Source organism: Vicugna pacos, chromosome 6 (assembly GCF_048564905.1).
Source record: "Vicugna pacos chromosome 6, VicPac4, whole genome shotgun sequence".
In the NCBI taxonomy this organism is placed as follows: domain Eukaryota; kingdom Metazoa; phylum Chordata; class Mammalia; order Artiodactyla; family Camelidae; genus Vicugna; species Vicugna pacos.
The window spans coordinates 27,987,674-28,009,317 of NC_132992.1; the positions used below are offsets into that span (position 1 = coordinate 27,987,674).

Below are 21,644 nucleotides of genomic sequence, written 5' to 3' on the forward strand. Positions count from 1 at the left end.
AAGTGGTAAACTCATTTATGACATTCTGTCTAAATGAACTCCTAGTGGATAAACTGTTCTTGCTAAGTTTGGTCTTTTGTTTAACTCAGTGTATGGTATCAGCTGAAAATATAGCTGTTGATTCAGTCTAGCCAAGCACCTGTCAGCAGAAAATAGCTTCTTGCCCTGAAACACTCGGGAATTCTGGATTAGTACAGCCAACCCTGCATTCCACTGCAGTGCAAATGTTTGAGATGTCTTCTTGATAAAATTTGTTCTTGTCCTTTTACTGACAGGCTGTGCTGGAGACCATTCGGAACCTGATGAATACTGATTGTGTGGTACCTGACTGGCTACATGACATCATTTTAGGTTATGGGGATCCAAGCAGTGCGCATTATTCAAAAATGCCCAATCAGATCGCCACCCTTGATTTCAATGATACATTTCTCTCCATTGAGCATTTAAAAACCAGCTTTCCTGGTCATAATGTTAAAGTAACTGTGGATGACCCAGCTCTCCAGATACCCCCTTTCAGGTAAAGTCAGAACTGAACATACTCCTTTTGAAGTTTTCTATAGTCAGTCCAAGTTAGGCCATGAGGACTGTAGCTAAAGGAAGTTTTGAGTATCATATCTGGATTTTGTGTGGGCAGTCTTTACCTTCACCATATAATAACTGGGATGAGTTTATTTTATTTGACTCTATTTCTAATTCTTTGTGTAGTAGCTATTTTAAGAATACAATAGAAGTAGCCTTATGTCTTATAAGGGATCAGTAAATGCTTTTTGTCTGAGGAGTACTATATAAATATATATATATATATATATATATATATATATATATATATATATATATATAGCGCTTGGTTGGAGAAATACATCTTTGCAGATTATGCATATAATCTGATACATTTCCTAATTAATTCTCATAGCCATGTGATTTTGAGCTTTCTTTTGGTTTTAGGAAAAACTTTTTTTTTCTTTTAACACTGCTTGCTTTCACACAATTTAAATATTTACAAGATAGTTATATTTAGTGTTAAAGGAGCTTTGGTTTTAATTTGAGTAGAAAAAGATCAAAGTACTAGAAGTACTGGTTCCTTCATGAATTCCATCATATAGATTAAGCACTAAGTATACCTAAGGTGGTAGGAAAGAGCTTAGTTACTTGTTTAGTTGGAAATTAGAACATCCAGCTTTTAATTGGCTGTTAAGTATAAATATAATAATTCTTCATATTAAAAACATGTGTCCTTTGTAACACCCAAACCTTGCCTTCCTTCATACTTTCCTAATCCTGTTAATGGCAAAATCATTCTTCTATTCACCCCATCTGGAAAGCTCAGCATTTTTTTCATATGGCAGTCCTGACTGCTACTTCTCTAGGTCCTCAGCACCTTCAGTCTTCTTAATAGAGTGCCTTTCCTGCCTCTCTGTCCTCTCTTGAAGCCATTACATGCCTTACTGCAGGAGTCATTCCACTAACTTCAAATTCTGATTTTTCCTGTTGCTTATCAAAATAAGGGCTGACCTCTTAGCCTCTTTGTTTCTTAGCACTTTGCAGGGGCAGGGGGTATGATCTTTGTTTTTCAGAATGTGAAGAAAGACTAGGAAAAAGTGCACATAGAGAATTAATTTTTCAGTTTAACTTTAGAGTATTCATTGACTTCCTCAGTTCCCTGTGGGGGCTTAGCTCCTGAGGTATCACTGATCCCAGACTGAGAACTTCTGCCTTAAAGGCTTGGTATTCCAAAGGTGTCATAACAGGGCTCCAGCCTTTGTCTTGAGCCTTGTTTTCCCTATTGTATCCTACACTTCCGTAAAACTGGCTACTTGTACTTGAGTCTCTGCTGTTCTTTCTTCCTCGAATGTCCTCCCTCTCATGTTTATATGTCTAAATACTTTGAAATTCATTTTAAATGCCAAGTTTTCCATAAAGCCATTTCTGATTATATGAAGGACAAGGTGTAAAGCACTTTACAGTGCATATACCAGAAATATATAAAATTTTTTTGGAAACCATTATGTTAAGTGGAAGATGCCAGACAGAAGAGGACAAATACTGTATGATTCCATTTATATGAAATGTCCAGAATAAGCAGATATAAAGACAGTAAATTATTGGTTGCCATAGGCTGGGTTTAGGTTGGAATAGGCAGTGACTGCTTAACTGGCATGGGGTTTGCTTGGGGATGATGAAAATATCCCGGCATCAGACAATAGTGATGACCCTAAAGCATTGTGAATGTACTAAAGCCCATTGAATTGTACCCTTTAAAGTGATGAATTTTATGTGATATGAATATTACCCTAATTTTAAGAAGTTATTTCCCCTAAAAAGATAAATGTTTCTTTGATTCTCCCTTAATCAGATGACTTTTTCTAATCTGAATACCCTTAACACACATTTTAGTGCTTTTAAATCTGCTTTTTTCAAAATTTATGTGCAGATAGTGAGCTCCTTTAGGCTATAAATGTTTCTTACTCATCTGATAATCCTCTGTACAGTGTCAAGCATAAGATAGGTGATTGGCGAATCATTGTTGATTGTAAAAACGAACAAAGGTTTTGGTCTTGTAGGATAACTTTCCCAGTAAGAAGCGGCAAAGGGAAGAAAAGGAAAGATGCGGAGGGGGAAGATGAAGACAGTGAAGAGGCAAGAACCTTAATTGTTGAACCTCACGTTATCCCTAATAGAGGTCCTTATCCGTACAACCAACCCAAACGGTAATTTCACTCTCTCTGCTAATCATAATAATGAATCATGGTTTGCTATTTCAAGAGGATTAGTAATACTTTTTAAAATTTCTGATCCTTTAAAAATTTTACAAAACTTCTGTTTCTGGACCCTCTTCTATCCATTGACTGAATAGCTCATTTTTTGGCCCTTCTGTAGTAATATTTCAAAAAGAAGCATTTTCAGGTACTATGAGAAATAAATTTTCGGGGACTACCTTGGTTTGAGCACAGGGTTCTTACTTCATGACCATGTGCTCCATTTAGCAGCTCCCCTCTTGCACGTGTGCCATGACTAGAAAGTGGCCTTGTATTTGGTGTCAGATTGGAAACTAGAACTTTAACACTGAGATGAGGTCGGGGCTGGGCTAAACATATTGCTAAATAACTGTAGTCTTTTCTCTCCACAAGATTCATTTAGTTTTAATTGGCCTCTGGAAGGGTGTGAGTGAAGAGAGCTGTTTAGAAGACACTGAGTCAGTCATGTTGAGATGTAAAGTTGTAGAGCTCTGCTGTATAACATTGTGCTTAGAGTTAACAGTACTGTGCTGAACATTTAAAATTTGTTAAGAAGATACCTGTCATTCAGTGTACTTTTTACTGCACAAACACCCACAGAAGGGGCTGAAATTGGAGGGAAAAGATTTGGGGAGGCCAGGGGCCAATATAGAGCAAATGTTTAGACCTCTGGTCATTATTGTGTTAATTTTTACTAATGTCATTCATCTGTATTTTTAACCAATGTTTTATCAACTCTTATTTGCAGTAATACGATTCAGTTCACTCATACACAGATAGAGGCCATCCGTGCTGGAATGCAGCCCGGGCTAACTATGGTAAGAGAATTATTTGTTATACAAGTTCTTACGTGGAATCAGACAGAAATGAGTGTCAGATTTTCAGAGTGCGTAGAGTTCTATTTAAAGCACAAAAACCCAACTGAATTTAAGTTGTTTATACGTAATTGTGGCATCTAATGCATATGTAGATCTCGCTACTCATTTCATTGTTTATGAGTAGAGTTTTATTAGAACATAGCTATGCCCATGTATTGCTTATGGCCACTTTTTTGCTACAACAACAGTTTAAATACTTGCAACAGAGATTGTGTGGGACACAAAATCTAATACGAATACTTACTGGCCCTTTATAGGAAAAGTCTGTTGATGCTGATTTAGAAGCGTGTTTAATTTCCAAGTATTTAGAGATTTTCCTGTTACTTTCTAGTTACTGATTTCTGATCTAAGTCCATTAAAGTCAGAGAACATACTTTATATGACTTCAACTTTTAATTTATTTTAATTTATTTAGGCTTGTTTTATACCTAGGACATGCTCTATCTGTAGGTGAATATACTATGAACACTTGAAAAGAATGTGTATGTTGATGACTGAGAGAGCAGTATTGAAGTCTCCAACTATAATTATGTATTTGTCTGTTTCTCTTTTCAGTTCTGTCAGTTTTTGCTTCATGTATTTTAAAACTTTATGGATATGTACATACACTTTCAGGGTTGTTATATCTTCTTGGTGAATTGTTGCTTTTATCATACATAGTGTCTGTCTTCATCACCGGTAATTTTTTTTGCTCAAAAGTCTGCTTTAATATAAATATAGCCACTGCAGCTTTCTTTTGATTAGTGTTTATTTATGTGATTCATCTTTTTCTGTCATTTTACTTCTAACCTACCTATTATGTTCGAAGTGAGTTTGTTGTAGACATCATATAGTTGGGGCATGATTTTTAATCCATTTTTACAGTCTCTGCTTTTAAGTCCCGTTTAGTCCATTTGCATTTAATGTACTTATTTGTCTGTTTGGATTTAGGCCTACCATTTCATTATTTGTTTTATGTTTGTTCCCCTTTTTTGTGTGTTCCTGTTTCCCCTTTCCTACCTTCTTCTGAGTTATTTGGATAGTTTTTAGTTTTTCATTTTTATTTATCTTTTGTTCTTTTACTGTATCTCTTGTACAATTTTTTCTTAATAGCTACTCTAGAGAGTTACAACATACATATTTAACTTTTCACAGTCTACTTAGAATCAATATTTTGTCTCTTAAGTTGAATGTCCTTACTTCCATGGATGTCCCTTTGCTTTCCCCTTTTATATTGTGGTTGTCATATATATTATTGAAAATGCTATCAGGCAATATTAAATTTTTTTCTTTCAAACACCAAACGTATTTTAAAAAAGAACTGCAGAGGCGAATAGTCTTTTATGTTTACCATCTATCTTTTATTCCTGGTACCTCAAGTTTCCTCTGGTACCATTTCCTTTGAAGAATTTCTTTTTAACCAATTTTAAGAGCAGATCTCCTAACAATGAATTAACTAATTTTCCATCATATGAGAATGTCTCTAATTCACCCTCATTCTTTGAAGATATTTTTACTAGACATAGAATTTTGCATTGACAGCTTTTTTCTTTCAGAACATTAAAAATGTTATTTTACTTCCTTCTGGCTTTCATGGTGTTTAATGAGAAGCCCAGAGTCATTTGAAGCATCTTGATTATGATGTGTCTAGGCTTAGATTTGTTTATGGTTTGCTGAACTTCTTTAATCTGTAGATTTATGTCTCTTGCCAGATCTGGGAAATTTTCAGCCATTATTTCTTTAAATATATTTCTATTCTGTGTACTTTTCCTTTCTTTCCAGGACTCCAGTGATATGTTAGACCTTTTAATATTGCCCCATAGATTCATGAGGCTATGTTTATTATTTAAAAATAATTTTTTTTCTGCTTATTGTTCTGGTTAGTGATTTCCATTGATCTGTCCTCAGGTTTACCAACTCTATCTTACCCATTCTGGTGTTGAATTCATCTAGCAAATTTTAAAATTTATCTTATCTTTCGAGTTTACAATTTCTATTTTCTAACGATGTGATAACTTAGTAGTCTGCTATGTGTTCTCTGTTTTTAGGTTGTGGGCCCACCAGGTACAGGAAAAACAGATGTGGCAGTCCAAATCATATCCAACATCTACCACAACTTCCCAGAGCAGAGGACTCTGATTGTTACTCATTCCAATCAGGTAAGAGTGTGTGTGTGTGTGCACGTGTGTGTGCATGCCCCATGCATGTATGGAGCAGACGTGCATGTATGGAGCAAAAGATGCATGAGAGCACAGTGGACATTTCTGGTTGAATGATAACATGATTATGGATGCAGAGAATACCAGGAAAGGCTGATAAGTATAGTATGTTATTAAGTTAATCTTGGATTATCACTGGTCATGACCCGGCTATACTGAAGAAAATATAAAAACAATCTTTCATCTCTAGTGGAGGCAGCCAAAATGTAGAAAAACTAAGAATAATATTTGGATATGTGGTTAAATGTTTGGATTAAATTAAATTGCCTTTTCCCCTCCAACTTCCATGCTAAGCTAGACTTTTTACTTTGAGATTAAAAGCATTGCCCCTTACTAGTAACATTTTTCTACTAGAATAGATATTCCTAAAAGACTAAATCTAGACCATGTTAATACAGAATTGAATTTGAAATCCTTATGAAGTATACCTATGAATACCTATATTACATGGAAGGACCATTTTAGGTTGCAGGTCTAATACCTAAAGCATTTATAAATGGCTAAAACAAAAAACAACAAACTCTTTCCTTATAAATAAATGGCTGAAAAATGACCTTTGGATTTATGCGTGTGCTGAGGTAGTTATTCTGAAGCTGTTGCTATTGTGAAAATGAGGGAGAACAAGTAACATTTATTAACTCTCATGTAAAATGTGACAGGCAGCTCCCAAAACATTCTGAAACATATTATGAGACTTTCATTGCTGTTTAAACCTCGGAAGGTACTTATTTTCTCCAAATACATATTAGCAATAGGGACTTCAGCTAACCAGTTCTTTTAAAAAGTTAGTCTACACACAACATTGTAAAATAACTATAACTCAATGAAAAAATGTTTAAAAAAAGTTGATCTACAAAGAAGCTATGGGTTTTTAAAATGCTAAATGTCAGTTTTCTGTTACTCATCAGTTTTTAATCTCAGGACTTTAAAATTAATACTGTCCAGTCCATACACTTGTTTTGAAGTTTATAAGTTACAGTGGCATATTGTACTAAACTTGTGCCAGGGAAGGGGTTGATTGAGGTTTTGTCATGATAAAAGAAGCATTGTATAAAGGCTTTTTTTCTTCTGTTTAATAAAACTTAATCTGTAATAATCTTACCTATTTTCAAATTCTTAGTATGAATAAAAATAATTTATGTGTTATTCTAAAATAACATCTTTTAGTAAATTTTGTCAAAAACTTGATAATGACTTAATAATATAGAGTATAGTGTCCTCTACATCTGATTTGACTTGTGTAGCACACTTACAGAGAAGATTACTTTGCAGAAAATACCCAAAGACTTCATTGTTTGCTAAGGGCCTTTCTTGATCCTTTGATAGTCAAATCATCCTCCTTCTTCATGTCTGTCAAATTGTTGATTTTTCACAGCTGTTTTGTTTGCTAGATCTTGGTTAGCATATATAATTCAAGCAGTTATCCAACATTCCTCTAATTCATGATGAAATCTTTCACTTTTTTCTGAGATTATAATGTGCGAGTATTTTTCACCCTCTAAATCTACATGGTTCGTGGGTTTGGATAGTGAGTAATACCATGTGGTCTGATCTTTGGGGTCTCAAGTTTTGGATTGAGAATATCATGAGTTGGGATAGTGGGGAATTTTTTTCTGAAAATTTATGTTTTTCTCTTCAGTTTCTGAGCTCTGATTGCTAGAACTTTGATAGCAAAGGATAGCTGTACATGTGTTATATAACCTGGATGTTTACAAGACTGAATGTTGACTTGATGGTCAGGGTTACACTGATGGTAAATTAGCAGAAGTGTTTGAATGAGGGCTAATTTTTAAATGAAGTTTTTATTAGTGTATCTTTCCATACATTGAAACTTTTGCCTCTCTGCAAAGCCCTCTAACTGTAGATGCTCAGATAATAAAATACCAGAACTTGAGGGAACCCTAAATATGAACATTTATAGGTAGATAAATGGCTTTTGTAAGAGTAGTTGGTGCTGTGCTGTGCGCTCGGCTCATCATTGTGTAGACAGCTTTAGACCGGCAGCCTAAGCGCTGAGTGACGCACTCTACCTTTCCGCTCGGTGGTCCTCCTGATGAATTCTGCTCACACGCTCACCTTCTGAGAGGCTTGCTCTAACCACGAAAACTTTTCAGTTCTCTGCGATCCATGGAAATTCTTTTGAGTAAAATGAAACTCGGTATGGTTATTAATTATTTTAGTAATTATTACTACTTGAGTGAAATAGAAACTGAGCCAAAGCCTTTCTTTTCATAAATTAGCAGATATGTGTTGAACACATGGTCTTTATGGTTTCCAGTTATTCCTTTGGCCAAGTATGCATATGTAGCACTGTCAAAATCAATAAAAATACTATTTTGTTTAAATTGTAAATAGCCTAATATAAGTTGTTTCCTTCTGTGTTTTGATGTTGATTCTTTTTTGTTTGTTTGTTTGTTTGGGGGAAGGGGTAATTAGATTGGTTGGTTGGTTGGTTGGTTGGTTGGTTGATTTTAATGGAAGTACTAAATTGAACCCAAGACCTCATGTATGCTAGGCACGCACTCTACCACTAAGCTACGCCTTCCCCCCCTTGGTGTTGATTCTTTTCTGACTGGGCAGTGTTCATTCTTTCCATCCTTCTAATTGTTAGTTTTTGTTACTTTTAAAGGAGCCTGCTAATTCTTTAAAACTCACCATCATCTTTTTTTTTTTTTCAATTCTCCAGGCCCTGAACCAGTTGTTTGAGAAAATCATGGCTTTAGACATTGATGAGCGCCACCTCCTACGTCTTGGTCATGGAGAAGAAGAGCTGGAGACAGAGAAAGATTTCAGCAGGTGAGCAAATGGGGATGAGTTTTGAAATGGTGTACAAAAGAATTTCTAACTTTCTCTTCTTTTTTCTTTACTTTTCAGGAGAAGAGAGCAATGAGTAATCCAACTTAATTCTGAAAGGTTCTAGTGTAACCTACTTAGACCATACCCAGTTGACCTAAAAGTCTGGTCGTGATCTCCCTCAGGTCCAATTCTATATGTTTCTGCCATTTTTCCCTCAAGCATATAATTATTTCAATGATGAGAATTATCTTGTTCATCTTTTTTAAATTGCAGGTTTCCATTTGCTCTCTATTTATTGAAGTAATTTTTAATATTGCCAAGCCAAAACTGTACAGCATTACACAGTTTCTTTTCACATTTCATCCAGACATTTAGTTTGCATTTACTTTAGGTGCCAGTTAAGTTGATGCATTTAATTAAGTGCAGTTGAGGTTAATGATAGCATAATTTTAGGATTATAACTATTATTTCAGGTACTTGTTGCTAGTTTAACTGGAATTTATGTTTAGTATTACATATTGTAAAGAGACTAAAATTTTACAAATTAAATTTCTTCTGCTGTTAGTATTTTGGTTTTTTTCCTTCAAAGTTGCTTTATAGTAGCTCATTTCATTTATGTTTAAATCCATTATTAAGGCATAATTTTATACATAGGCATAATTAAAAGCTACACGTATTTAATACAGCCTTTGACTATTGAACATTACCTTTGACTAAATTGATTGTAGATATCAAAAGAGCTAAAAGAGTGTCAAATTATTATGTTGCATTTATTTTGAGTTCTTGTATTAAATAGCTCACCAAACATTTTTTAGCTTCTGAAAAGTCGGAGGACAAGATCAGTACACATTAAGTTATGTGGGGCTCTAGATTCTTAATTTGGGATCAGCCAGGAATGCTTCCCAGAATTCTTCCCATAGATATTTCTTCTTATTAAAAGTAAGTTTCACAAGTGAGCTAGACTCTAAAATCTTATAATCCAGAATTCAGTGAACATATAGGTGCTGAGGGAATGCTAAATACTGTAATTATAATTATTTTGCAGTACAATTTATAGTTTTTAAAGAATATTGTAATAGTACAGTAGAGTTTTTAAAATGAGTTTAGGTACTACCAAGTTTTTAGAGAAGAAAATACTTCTTGCTTTCTAATACATGAACCAGTCCCCAGGTGTTGATAGTAATGTGTGTGCTTGTTTAACTGAGCATATTCTTTTATTTCCTCTCCCTTTGTTATAATTAAAAAGAAAACTAGTGAATATTGTTTCACAATAAAAGTAATATCACTTTCCCTAAAGAAAAATTTTTATTACATCTTGTGAGATAATAGAGAGTGATCATTCACAATTCTGCTACTCTAAAAGAAGTTTTTGTTAATAATCAGCTGTAATTATGTTATCATGTATAAATGCATACAGGCATACCTCAGGGATATCACAGGTTTGGTTTTATACCACCACAATCAAGCAAATATCACAACAAAGAAAGTTGCATGGGTTTTTAGTTTCCCAGTACCTATAAAAAGTTATGTTTACACTCTCTTGTAGTCATTACATGTACAATAGCATTATGTCCAAAGAAATAATGTAGATACTTTAACTGAAAAATGCCTTATTGCTAAAAACTGCTAACCATCATATGAGCCTTCAGCAGGTCATAGTCTTTTTGCTGGTGAAAGGTGTTGCCTTGATGTTAATGGCTGGTCTGCTCAGGGTGGTGGTTGCTGAAGGCTGAAGTGGCTGTGGCAACTTCTTAATATATTTCAACGATGTTGCCACATCGATTGACTCTTTACAAATGATTTCTTCATAGCATGCAGTGCTGTTTGATAGCATTTTACCCACAGTAGAACTTCTTTCAAAATTGGAATCAGTCCTGTTAAACTCTGCTGCTGTTTTTTCCACTAAGTTTACGTCATATTCTAAATTCATTGTTGTCATTTCACCAGTCTTCACAGTATCTTCATCAGGAGTAGATTCCATCTCAAAAAACAACTTTCTTTCTCATCCAAAAGAAGCAGCTCTTCACCTGTTAAAGTTTTATCATAAGGTTACGGCAATTCAGCCACATTTTCAGGCTGCACTTCTGACTGTAGTTCTCTTGCTACTTCTACCACATTGATAGTTTTTTCCTCCACTGAGGTCTTACACCCCTCAACGTCATCCACGAGGGTTTGAATCAACCTCTTCGAAACTCCTGTTAGTGTTGACCTCTTCCCATGAATCGTGAATGTTCTTTGTGGGGTCTAGAATGGTGAATCTTTCCCAGAAGGTTTTCAGCTGCTGTGCTACAGCCTTATGAAGTATATTTCTTAAGTAATAAGCCTTGAAAGTCAAAATTATTCTTTGATCCAAGGGATGCAGAATGGATGTTGTGTGAGTAGGCATGGAAACAACATGAATCCTGTTGTGTATCTCCATCAGAGCTCTAGGGTGACCTGGGCATTGTCAATGAGCACTAATATTTTGAAAGGATCTTTTTTTCTGAGCAGTTGATCCCAGCATGGGCTTAAGATATTCAGCAAACCATGTTGTAAACAAATGTGATGTCATCCACTAATAGAGCACAAGCAGAGTAGATTTAGCATGATTCTTAAGGTCCCTAGGATTTCTGGAATGATGAATAAGCATTGGCTTCAACTTACAAGAGTCAACCTGTCCTTTGAAGCTCTGAAGCCAGGCATTGACTTCTCCTCTTCAGCTATGAAAATCCTAGATGGCATCGTTTTCTGGTAGAAAAATTTGTTGTTCAGTGTGGCCACCTTCATTAATGATCTTAGCTGGACCTTCTGGATGACTTGCTGCTGTTTCTGTATCAACACTTGCTGCTTTCCCTTCACTTTTATGAAGCTACGGTGACAGCTTCTTTCCTTAAACCTCATGAACCAACCTCTGCTAACTTCAGACTTTTCTTCTGCAGAGAGTTAGGGCCTTGCTCTGTCTGGTTTAGGCTTTAGCTAAAGGGAATGCTGTGACTGGTTTGGTCTTCTATCCAAACCACTAAAACTTTCTCCCTGTCAACAGTAAGGCTGTTTCGCTCTCTTAGCATTAGTGTGTTCACTAGAGTAGCACTTTTAATCTCCTTCAAGAAATTTTCCTTTGTGTTCAGAACTTGGCTAATTGTTTGGTGTAAGAGGCCTAGGTTTCTGCCTGTCTTGGCTTTCGGCATGCCTGCCTCACTAAGATTAATGATTGCTAGCTTTTGATTTAAAGAAAGAGATGTGCAACTCTTCACTTGAACACTTAGAGGCCATTGTGGGGTTATTAACTGACCTTACTTCAGTATTTTTGTGTCTTAGGGAATTGGGAGGCCTGAAGAGAGGGAGAGAGATAGGGGAATGACTAATCAGTGAAACAGTCAGAACACACACATTTATTATTTGCCATCTTATATGGGCATTGTTTGCGGCACCCCAAAACAATTAAAATAGCATCAGAAATCACTTGATCACAGATCACCATAACAAATATAATAATAATAATGAAAAGTTTTGAAATATTTCAAGAATTACCAAAATGTGACACAGAGACACTAAGTGAGCAAACGCTGTTGGCAAAAATGGCACCAGTAGACTTGCTCAGTACAGGGTTGCCACCAACCTTCAATTTGTTAAAAAACACAGGATCCGCAAAGTGCAGTAAAGCCAAGCACAATAAAATGAGGTATGCCTGTACACTGCTTTTTTTAATTAATTAATAGACTTTTTGGTATAATTTTAGATTTGCAGAATATTACATAGAATTCCACTGTATATTGGTTTTTTAATTTAACATTATATTACAAGAATTTTGTCATTTTATTAGACTCTTTATAAACATCCCCAATTTTTTTTTCATTACCAAAGTGTACATTGTAGAAAAAGTTTTAAGTTGTAGATAAGCAAACATGGGAAAAGTTACCTGCTATAATTATATCTTTCTAAGTTGGAAAATTCCTAAAACTATAGACCATGTCTTATGTCTCTTTTTTATTCTGGATCGTTCTATTCTATCTCTTTTTAGTGTTACAGGATTGTGGGAGGCACTTTATTATGGTGGAAAGAGTATGGATAGGCTTTGGGATTCAATTCTGGTTCCACTGCTTCTTTCCTTAACTGTCTGTCTCTGGGCCAAGTGCTCTCCAAATTCTGGTTTTCTTATTCAGCAGATACTTATGAACCTACTTGGTCCAGATGCCAAGCTGCATGCTGGAGGCCAAGGAATGATCAAATAAATTTTAAAATTACTTTTCAAGACCTTTAGAGCTAATCTACTTTTGTGATAGTATAAACAGTGCTATTCAGAGCAGCCAGTCTGTACACTATATGTTCTTGGTCTATTATAAGATGGACTAGCACTTGAGTGCACTATACTGTTTGCTTCTTTATAAAGGTCTTTTTATGGGGGAAAAAAATTGATAGCTGAACTAAATGTTGTGTTTAGTGTTGTAGCTGATTTTCCCTTCTCTCAGATCACTAACACACTTGCAAGTCAGCCCTGACCCATCAGGTACACTTTAAGTAGCTTTTGTATTAAAAAAACCCCAAGAACTACCACTTACAGTTAGATTATAAACTATGTTTTCTACTAATTTTTTTCTCTTTGGCCATTTATAGTTTCTATTATGATTTTCTTAAAAAATTTTCTGACAGTTTCCTCGAAAGTCTCTTCATTATACAATTTTACCTTTTTGCTTAATTGAAATGTTTAGGTATGGAAGAGTTAATTACGTCCTCGCTCGAAGAATAGAACTTTTAGAAGAAGTGAAACGATTGCAGAAGAGTCTGGGGGTTCCAGGAGATGCTTCATATACTTGTGAAACTGCAGGCTATTTCTTCTTGTATCAGGTAAGAGATTAAGGGTTTTAAATCATACTTTTTTGTAATATGGTCTTCAGTTGGAAACTAGGATGAGATCTTGAGATCCTTCTTTTGAAAGCTTATTTTTTTGTTGAGTCGATTAAAATGTATGCTGTTGTTGAAGCTATATTTGTGAATGTTGAATGTGTTTCCCATTATCTCCAGTTTTCTTTGCTAAAGAACTTTGCTTGATGACTTATTCAGTGAAAGGCCAATGTTGCTACTTTAAAATTTTTTTCTTTTCTTTGCTTTCTTGCTATTGATAAAGTTTCTAGTCTCTCTCTCTCTCTCTCTCTCTCTCTCTCATATTACTATAGAAATATAACTGCTCTGTCAACCCAGTGCTAACAAACATGGTTCTGTAACTTACTTTTACTATACGTATTAATCAACTAATAAAGAAAAGTATATTGTCTTGTTTTAGAGTTAATTTAGAAGCTTAAGTTAGAAATTCTTTTAACTTCAATTTAGAGATACGTTTTTCCTTTTGCTAGGGTTAATTTGGGAAGAATGAAGATTAAGGAGCAGTAGAAGCTAAATAAGATGAATGAAAATAAACTTTAATAGTCAGTTGGTTTACTAATTTAAATGAATTAAATATAATCAAATAATGAAGATTTTTGTGTAACTTTATTTGTTCTCTTTGTACTGTTATCTGTATATTTTAGGTATAAAGCATAACACTGAAAATTTTAAATGCATATGAAAGAAGAAATTATGCTTATTATAAGTAGATATACAAACCAGTTGAGTCCGTTCGAAATGAGCAGATTTCTTGGTTTCTTGTGAACACAGGATCTATGCTTGATCTTGCAAAGTTGTCTGCATTAGACAGACTGTTTAGAACTTTGAATAATGGAGTAAAGATCATGCTTACATGCATATTTGTTACGAAATAAAAATCACTAGGCTCTCTGTGAAAACTACTTTTAAAAGTAGGAGAAATAATATATACATTGTAGAAGCGTAAGTAATAAATTTGGGAATTATGAACTTGAGGCCTTACAGTGTAGGTCAGCAGTTTTCAACATACAGTAATCACATTAAGAAAATCGTTTAGAAAGGACATTCTCAAGCTCTGTCCCCAGAGACTTTCTTTCAGTAAGAGGTGGCATCCCAAATCTACATTTTATTTATCAGCTTCTCAGATACCCTGCCCAAGGACCACTTTGAGAAACACTGAAGTCATAATGGAAAAACAGACAAATTACAGAAATTGAGGCTAAGTAGGAACTGAGTAGAGGCATAATGAACATTTATACCAGGATGTAACTGAGCTACCTATCTCACAAGTCTGGCTGGGGGTGTGGATCATCAATAATAAACTGTTTTGAGTATACATAGAAAATCTGAAAAGGTCTAACGTACCATGAGATGATCCTGAGGTTCTTGTCTATCTGTGCATTTGATTAAAGAGTTTTTTTTTTTCCCTGCAATCTTAAAGGTTACTTTTATAAACGAAGAGCAATCTGTCAGTGACTTGGGCAAGAAATAGACCTATTTGCTCAAAGACTGCTTTCCTTTTCCTTTACCTAGCAAATCTTATTTTCACTTGATTTCTGTTTTAATTTATAATTTAGAATGCATTAATAAGCTGGCATATTTAACCTCACGTCTCTTTTTCTTATAGGTAATGTCTCGTTGGGAAGAGTATATCAGCAAAGTGAAAAACAAAGGTAGCACGTTGCCGGATGTCACGGAAATCTCCACGTTCTTCCCTTTCCATGAATACTTTGCAAATGCTCCTCAACCCATTTTTAAAGGCCGATCTTATGAAGAAGACATGGAAATTGCAGAAGGATGTTTCAGGCATATTAAGAAAATCTTTACTCAGCTTGAGGTAAGGATTCTCAAGTTCTTTTAACTTTCCTTTAAAGGTTTTGAGCTTAGTTGGTTTTCTTTTTTTAAAAGAAGAAATGAAATATTCAAATCTAACAAACCAGATTATTACTTTTAAGTAAGATTATTGGAGACATTTATTATTCTAGTTCAAGAAATAAGTAAAAATTAAGATATGTGTTGAATCCCCATTTTTCTGGCTTTTCTGGTGTGAAAGTCTGAGTATTTGAGAAAGGAATGCTGTTATCAGGAGATTTAACAGTGGTTCTTTGATTTGGAATTTGGCCGTTCTAAGTTCTTTATGCCTTTGACCAGTGGGCAAAAAGTGAGGTTGCTGTGTTAGCCAGGATGATTGGTATTGATTATTAGGGTGAAATAAGAGTCATCACTATACAAAGGGGACAGAGAAGACTGTATTTGGAACCCAGGGATCCCCCCAGGATGCTTTCTGGTTTTCTCATTTCTTGTAGAAAATATCGTTGGAAGACTATAGCAATCCCGTAGAAGGTCACATTCAGGCCCAGATTCCTCAGTAAGAAGGTTTAGGGTTACTTCAGGTAAAAAGGGCAAAGATGTTGTTTTTTTTCAGTCTGAGTACCTTTTAGATATGATTATATCCCTACTTCCTACGGTAATATCTGGCACATAGTTGACATTCAATAAATACTGATGTGTGGTATGGGTAGGTGGATAGAAATGGATGGATGGTAGGTATAGAATAATAAATACATACTATATATATATATATATATATAGTATATACATAGTATAAGTAAAATTTTAAAACCTGCAAAATGGTATTATATTACATTTATGATTACATAATAGAATGTGAAAGGATACAAACATACAATAGCTATGTAGGGAGACGGTGGGGAGAAGAATATACAGGGTACCTCCATCTGTACCTGTAATGCTTTAGTTATTTAAAAAAACACAAATGTTTCAAAGTCTGAAGTAAGTGTACATAGTGTTCACATTTGATAAAACTTGTTTCTAGCTACTCGGCTTGAGCCTCTTTGCTCCTCACATCTGTTGTCTACCCCCCTGCTCTGCTCTGTGGGGGACCTTCTGCCATGATCAGGGTTGGGGCTGATCCTTAGAGGTTTAATTTCCCAGTCTCTCGTGTCCACTGACCTCTAGCTGGGTTTAGTCAATGACAATTTGTGGCAGAAATAGAAGAAAGAGAGAAGCCAGGATATTTCTTCACCAGCACACTCTGCCTTGGGTTTCATCTCTTCCATGGCTCCAGTTTCTGCTGGCCTGGCCCACTGTGGTTCCCGCTTATGCTGGTACCCCAGTTTCCGGGCTCTGATGACACTTCCTCCTCTTTTTATCCTTCCTAGCCTAGGAATGGTCGTAATTTCCTACTGTTGCCAGTCTCTGGGTTGCTTCACCATTCCCTGGTTGGCTTTTCTCCTCCATCATCTGCATAACAGTTCCCTGCAATAAATTCCCCTTGTTATGAATGCTTGAAATATTTCTGTTTTTCTGTAGGGACCTTGGGTAATATAGGCACAATAGTGTTTGATATTTTTATTCAATATTCTTGTTGATACTGTAAATATTTTACAACATGAAAAACAGTCCAAATTATGGCCTGAATATCAGCTAATATTTAAGCTCAATCAGTGCCTTATTAATAATGGACAGAATTATAATTCTTTAGCTTAGTTTATGATATATTTATATTAATTTCTCACAAATTATCTCATAAACTGGATTGTATGAATGTATTCATAAACTATGTTTATTTTCCTAAAATACTGTCTCATTGTCTCTCCATTCTTATAGGAATTTAGAGCTTCTGAACTGCTTCGAAGTGGACTAGACAGATCTAAGTACCTTTTGGTAAAAGAAGCCAAAATCATTGCTATGACCTGTACTCATGCTGCCTTAAAACGACATGATTTAGTCAAGTTAGGTTTCAAGGTAAAGACTTATATTTTATTCTTTAATTCATCATCTATGCAGCTGTTAGATTTTTTCCTTTCCTTTCCTTTTCTTTTCTTTTTTTAAACTAGGCCATTTCCCTTGGATAGTGGTTTACTTCTTACTGAAGTTCACATTTATAATTACTTAAAAATGTCTCTTTTAAAATTTATAACTTTCCGTGTTTATATGATTAGTAAACTCTAAATCTAATTTTTCTGAATTTAGTTATCAGATATATGTCCTTTAAGTAACATTATAACCATATGATTGTCTAACCAACTTCCTTTTGTTGGGAAGGTTAGTTTAGTTTAGTTTATTTCTTTATTTTTTAATGGAGGTACTGTCCTGGGGGTTGAACCCAGGACCTCATGCGTGCTAAGCACACACTCTACCACTGAGCTATACCCTCCCCCAAGTCAACTTCTAATACTTGTTAAGGTAGATTAATCTATTTTTACTATGTTAAAAAAAATCTCCAAACAGCTTTATAAAAATAACAGTTGAGAGTGTTTTTCACCTGTTAAACGTCTGTATGCTTGCATTATTTACCTTTTAAGCACACATCTGCTGCCAGTTATTTGCTCATTCAGTAAATGAAAAGCCTTCTATGTGAGGCTGTGGAATGCTCTTACTTAGACTGTCAGAGGAGGTATTTGACCACCATACGATAAAGACTGGAGAGCTAAAGGGCAAGATAGCCTGTTAGCCTGTGACTCAGTTGAAATGAAAGGTAATAAATGAGCAGTAAATTTAAATTTGGAGACTCTGACTTTGCTAGTTGTACTGATCTAAACTTTGATTTTAATGCAGATCATTGAATTTCCCTGCAACTGGTTTATCTGTTGTTGTTTAAAATAGGGTTTGTGTACTGGTTTGAATTCAAAGTGAGCAGAGCATTTGTTGTTGATGAAAGTAACTGACAATTTTTTAATGTTATGAGCTCACTGGAAGATAAATGCTAAATAAATTCAAGGTGACAGAATTGTTATCTTGGATGAAAGGTTCCTCCTCTGCAAGATAGGACAAATACGATAATTTATTAAAAGGCACTGTGAATTTACCCTAGTGGTGTGAACTTTCTTTTGCAAGTTATTAGTCAGAATTTTTCACCTAAATACTTTGTTCTTGGGGCTGACATATAAAATATACTTTGAATTTGATATTAAATCAAATCAGTTTAATAACAAGGGGAAATGATGCAATCATAATTAGCATTTTATGCTTTCATGCAACTTTCACGTGCGTTTTCTAAGAACATTACTTGTAGCTTATCATTTTCATTAATCATTTTCTTACATGTGCTATACATCTAAAATTAGTTTACATGAGTACTGGAACTATCCTTTACTTTTTTTATGTTTTTAATTTTGAAGTTTTTTTTTAATCAAACTCACACATGCATCTCAGTTAAGAGCTTATAAACCTTGCAGGTCTGCTAACATTTAAAAAAGGCAATTCCCTACTCCCCTGATGCTCCTCAATTGTTTAATCTTTCAACTCTTTTTTTTTTTTTTTTTTTTTTTTTTTAAGTTGAGAGTTATGTTTTATTTGGTGGGAGGACTCGAGCTGGGATCTCTTTCAACTCTTTTTGTTTTTCCTTTGTTCTTCTCATTTATATCAATAAAGAACATTAAATTTCCATTTTGGACATTGTCTTTAGTTTCTGTGCTGTCCTCAAGAAGACATGCAAGCACATTTGTGCACTTTTTTCCTCCTTAATACTTCTGATATAGTTATGTCATAATTTTGCTTTGTGATTAAAATCTCACTTTAAAAAAGCAGACTCTGTAGATATATTATTATGAATTAAGTCACATTCGATTTTCGGAGTTGTTTTTCAGAAAACAGGCTCTTTAAATTGTCTTCTTTGAGCTGCTGCCACTCTGTTTTGCATATTGTCTATTACCTTGAGAGGCCACTTACAGACTTCTGAGAAAATAGGATTCTTGGAACTCCTCCTGGGTTCCTACTAGGATGACCTAAAGAATCACTGTACTAGGGAAATTTAGCATCAGATAGAGATAGGGAAGACACCCATCCACATGCCTGCAACTTCAGGTAGTTTCAGTAAGAAACAGTGCAGAATTGAACCTTAATTTTCATCATGTCCAATGGAAATCCAGCTCAGCTACCAATCATGGACAAATATAGATACAAACATGTTTTGGTAAAAATGAATAGCACAGAAATTACAGGATATATAAACAATTAGTTTAAAAGAAGAGAATTAATTAAGCATTAAGAGGAAACATGCTCCTCCCACCTTCCACTTCCCTGGAATACAAAATGAGGAGAGAAAACTTTAAAAATAGAAAACAGAGGAACTCTAGTTTGTACTTGGTGAGATTCTCAAAGAAGGTATTTTACCAATAAAACAAGAAATAGGATATCATACCAAGTAGCAGTCAGAATTAGAAGGGAAAGGAGGGGAAATATGAAACATTGAGAATAAGTCTGGAAAAAATTTTGGGCAGATAGAGAAAAACATACAAAAAAGAAAGAATGAAATTTCCTTAGGTTGGAGAAAGACGACTTTTCATTGTTTTACAAATGTGCAGTGCCTAACATTATTGGGAACTGGGCTAGAGGGAAGAAACAGGCATCAAACAAGTATGTACATATATGAACAGAATTACAAGTTATGATGTGCTGTGAGACAGAGGAACAGGGTCCTGTGAAACCTGTTTTAGGTTGGGAAGTCAGAAAAGGCCTGGATAAAGTGGACTTTAAGCTGATACTTTAAGAAATAGACAAAGCCAAGCAGACAAAAGTGAAGAGAGAAAAAAGCACATGCAGAGGGCCTGAAGCAGAAATGATTTTACCATTTCTGAGAAAGTGAAATAGGTCAGTGTGTTTGAGCTTAGTGAGAAAGGGGAACAGTGATACATAAAATAGGAGAGGACGGCAGGGGCCAGACTCAACACAGGCCCTAGTTAATACGTCTCCTGCAAGCAACATTAGGCTCATTTTTCCCTAAGACAGCTGGCAGCCAGTGAAGGGTTAGAAACCAGAGGTGATGTGCTCTAATGCCTGTTACATCAGTGATTTAGGGGAGGCAGTACAGGAAGGGGAGGGACTAGTAAAGAGATTGCTGGCAGTAGTCAGAGTAGTGGCATGGATTACAGTGGTGGTGGTGGTGGTAGCAGAAATGGAGAAAAATGAATAGATTCTAGAGGGAGTTTTGAATGTGAAATTGACATGCTTTGGTGACAGACTGAATGCTGGGGGAAAACCGGATTGTTGAGTGCTAAGTAGGGTTCATAAGGGAAAAAATTGCCACAAAATATTACCTAGGGTTAGAATATCAATGGAAATAACCTCATATATAATTGTAGGTTGATTCTTGCTTACGTGGAACTTAAAAGAACTGAATTGAAAATAACTAAATATATATTGTAATCCAAGAAGTGATCAAGGAGATCTTAATTGTATAGAGTTGTATATTGAGAGGTCTTCCCTAAGGTTAAAGAATTGAATTGCAGAGGCAGGAGCACAGTGGCAAATAAGATTGTAAACATTCTGTTTGAATATTTTGTATTTGTTTTTATCTGAATTATTTAGGGGTTTTTTTGGATGGTTGTTACACTTTTGGTGGTAGCTGTTTGGCTTTCAGCCGACTTTTTGACAAGCTGTCCTTTTTCTCCCCTTCTCAGTATGATAATATTTTAATGGAAGAGGCTGCTCAGATTCTGGAGATAGAAACTTTTATACCTCTTCTTCTGCAGGTAAGATACTGAGATCCAAGACAAAGAAAGTAGAGTTTAAAGAATTCTGGGGGACAGCATTGGGAAACTACACAGTGTTGGGGTGCTAATTGCCATAATTATATATTCTCCTTAACTTCGTTATGTTTTGGTATTCTATTTTTAGCCTGTAAACTTCCTTTTATCTCTTCACTGATCATTTAGTAGTTTGTATTGTTTCAGCAGTACTATTTAAAAATTCACAATTTATCTCTAAGTTTTGAAAAGACAATAATTTTAATCAAGAAAATTACATTGTTACTCAGTTTTGAGGGAAGATGGGCTTTTTTAAATTTTTTTTTAAGAGTTGTTTGTAGAATTGTTTTTGAGCACTGGGTACAATACTTTTATTTTATGCCTGATTGTTTTTTAGTTAAATGATGTTTAAGCATGTTTTCTTATTGTACGATACTCTTTACTAAGGAAGTGTAAACAGCAAAGTGTGAAATTACCAACTGAAGAATTGAAGCTACTCTAATTCACAGATAATCTGGATTCCAAAAGTTGTTTTATAAGCCGAGTTATTTGGGACTAGGAATGTGTTTTATCAGAATATATTTCAAGAACAAGGAGATGTAGAGTAGGAAATTGAATTAATACAGGAAATTAAGGTAGAATGTTTACTGCTTTGGGAGGTTCAGAACTGGCTCTTGGTGTAATGATGATACAAGATGTTTATCATCC

General features: G+C 35.0%; 1 protein-coding gene across 5 annotated transcripts in view; it reads left to right on the forward strand.

Annotated features, from left to right (window-relative positions):
- Positions 1–21,644, forward strand: part of AQR (aquarius intron-binding spliceosomal factor) — a 98,769-nt gene that overhangs the window by 45,926 nt on the left and 31,199 nt on the right. For all 5 annotated transcript variants that reach the window (XR_012073390.1, XM_072962716.1, XM_072962717.1 and 2 more), the window contains exons 20-28: positions 276–517; positions 2,562–2,708; positions 3,484–3,553; positions 5,641–5,751; positions 8,498–8,607; positions 13,296–13,431; positions 15,074–15,283; positions 17,077–17,214; positions 20,871–20,942. Coding sequence is in view for 4 of the 5 variants with exons in the window: in XM_072962716.1 (XP_072818817.1) it covers positions 276–517; positions 2,562–2,708; positions 3,484–3,553; positions 5,641–5,751; positions 8,498–8,607; positions 13,296–13,431; positions 15,074–15,283; positions 17,077–17,214; positions 20,871–20,942 (1,236 nt within the window). In the remaining variant the exon portion in view is untranslated. The remainder of the gene's footprint in view (positions 1–275; positions 518–2,561; positions 2,709–3,483; positions 3,554–5,640; positions 5,752–8,497; positions 8,608–13,295; positions 13,432–15,073; positions 15,284–17,076; positions 17,215–20,870; positions 20,943–21,644) is intronic.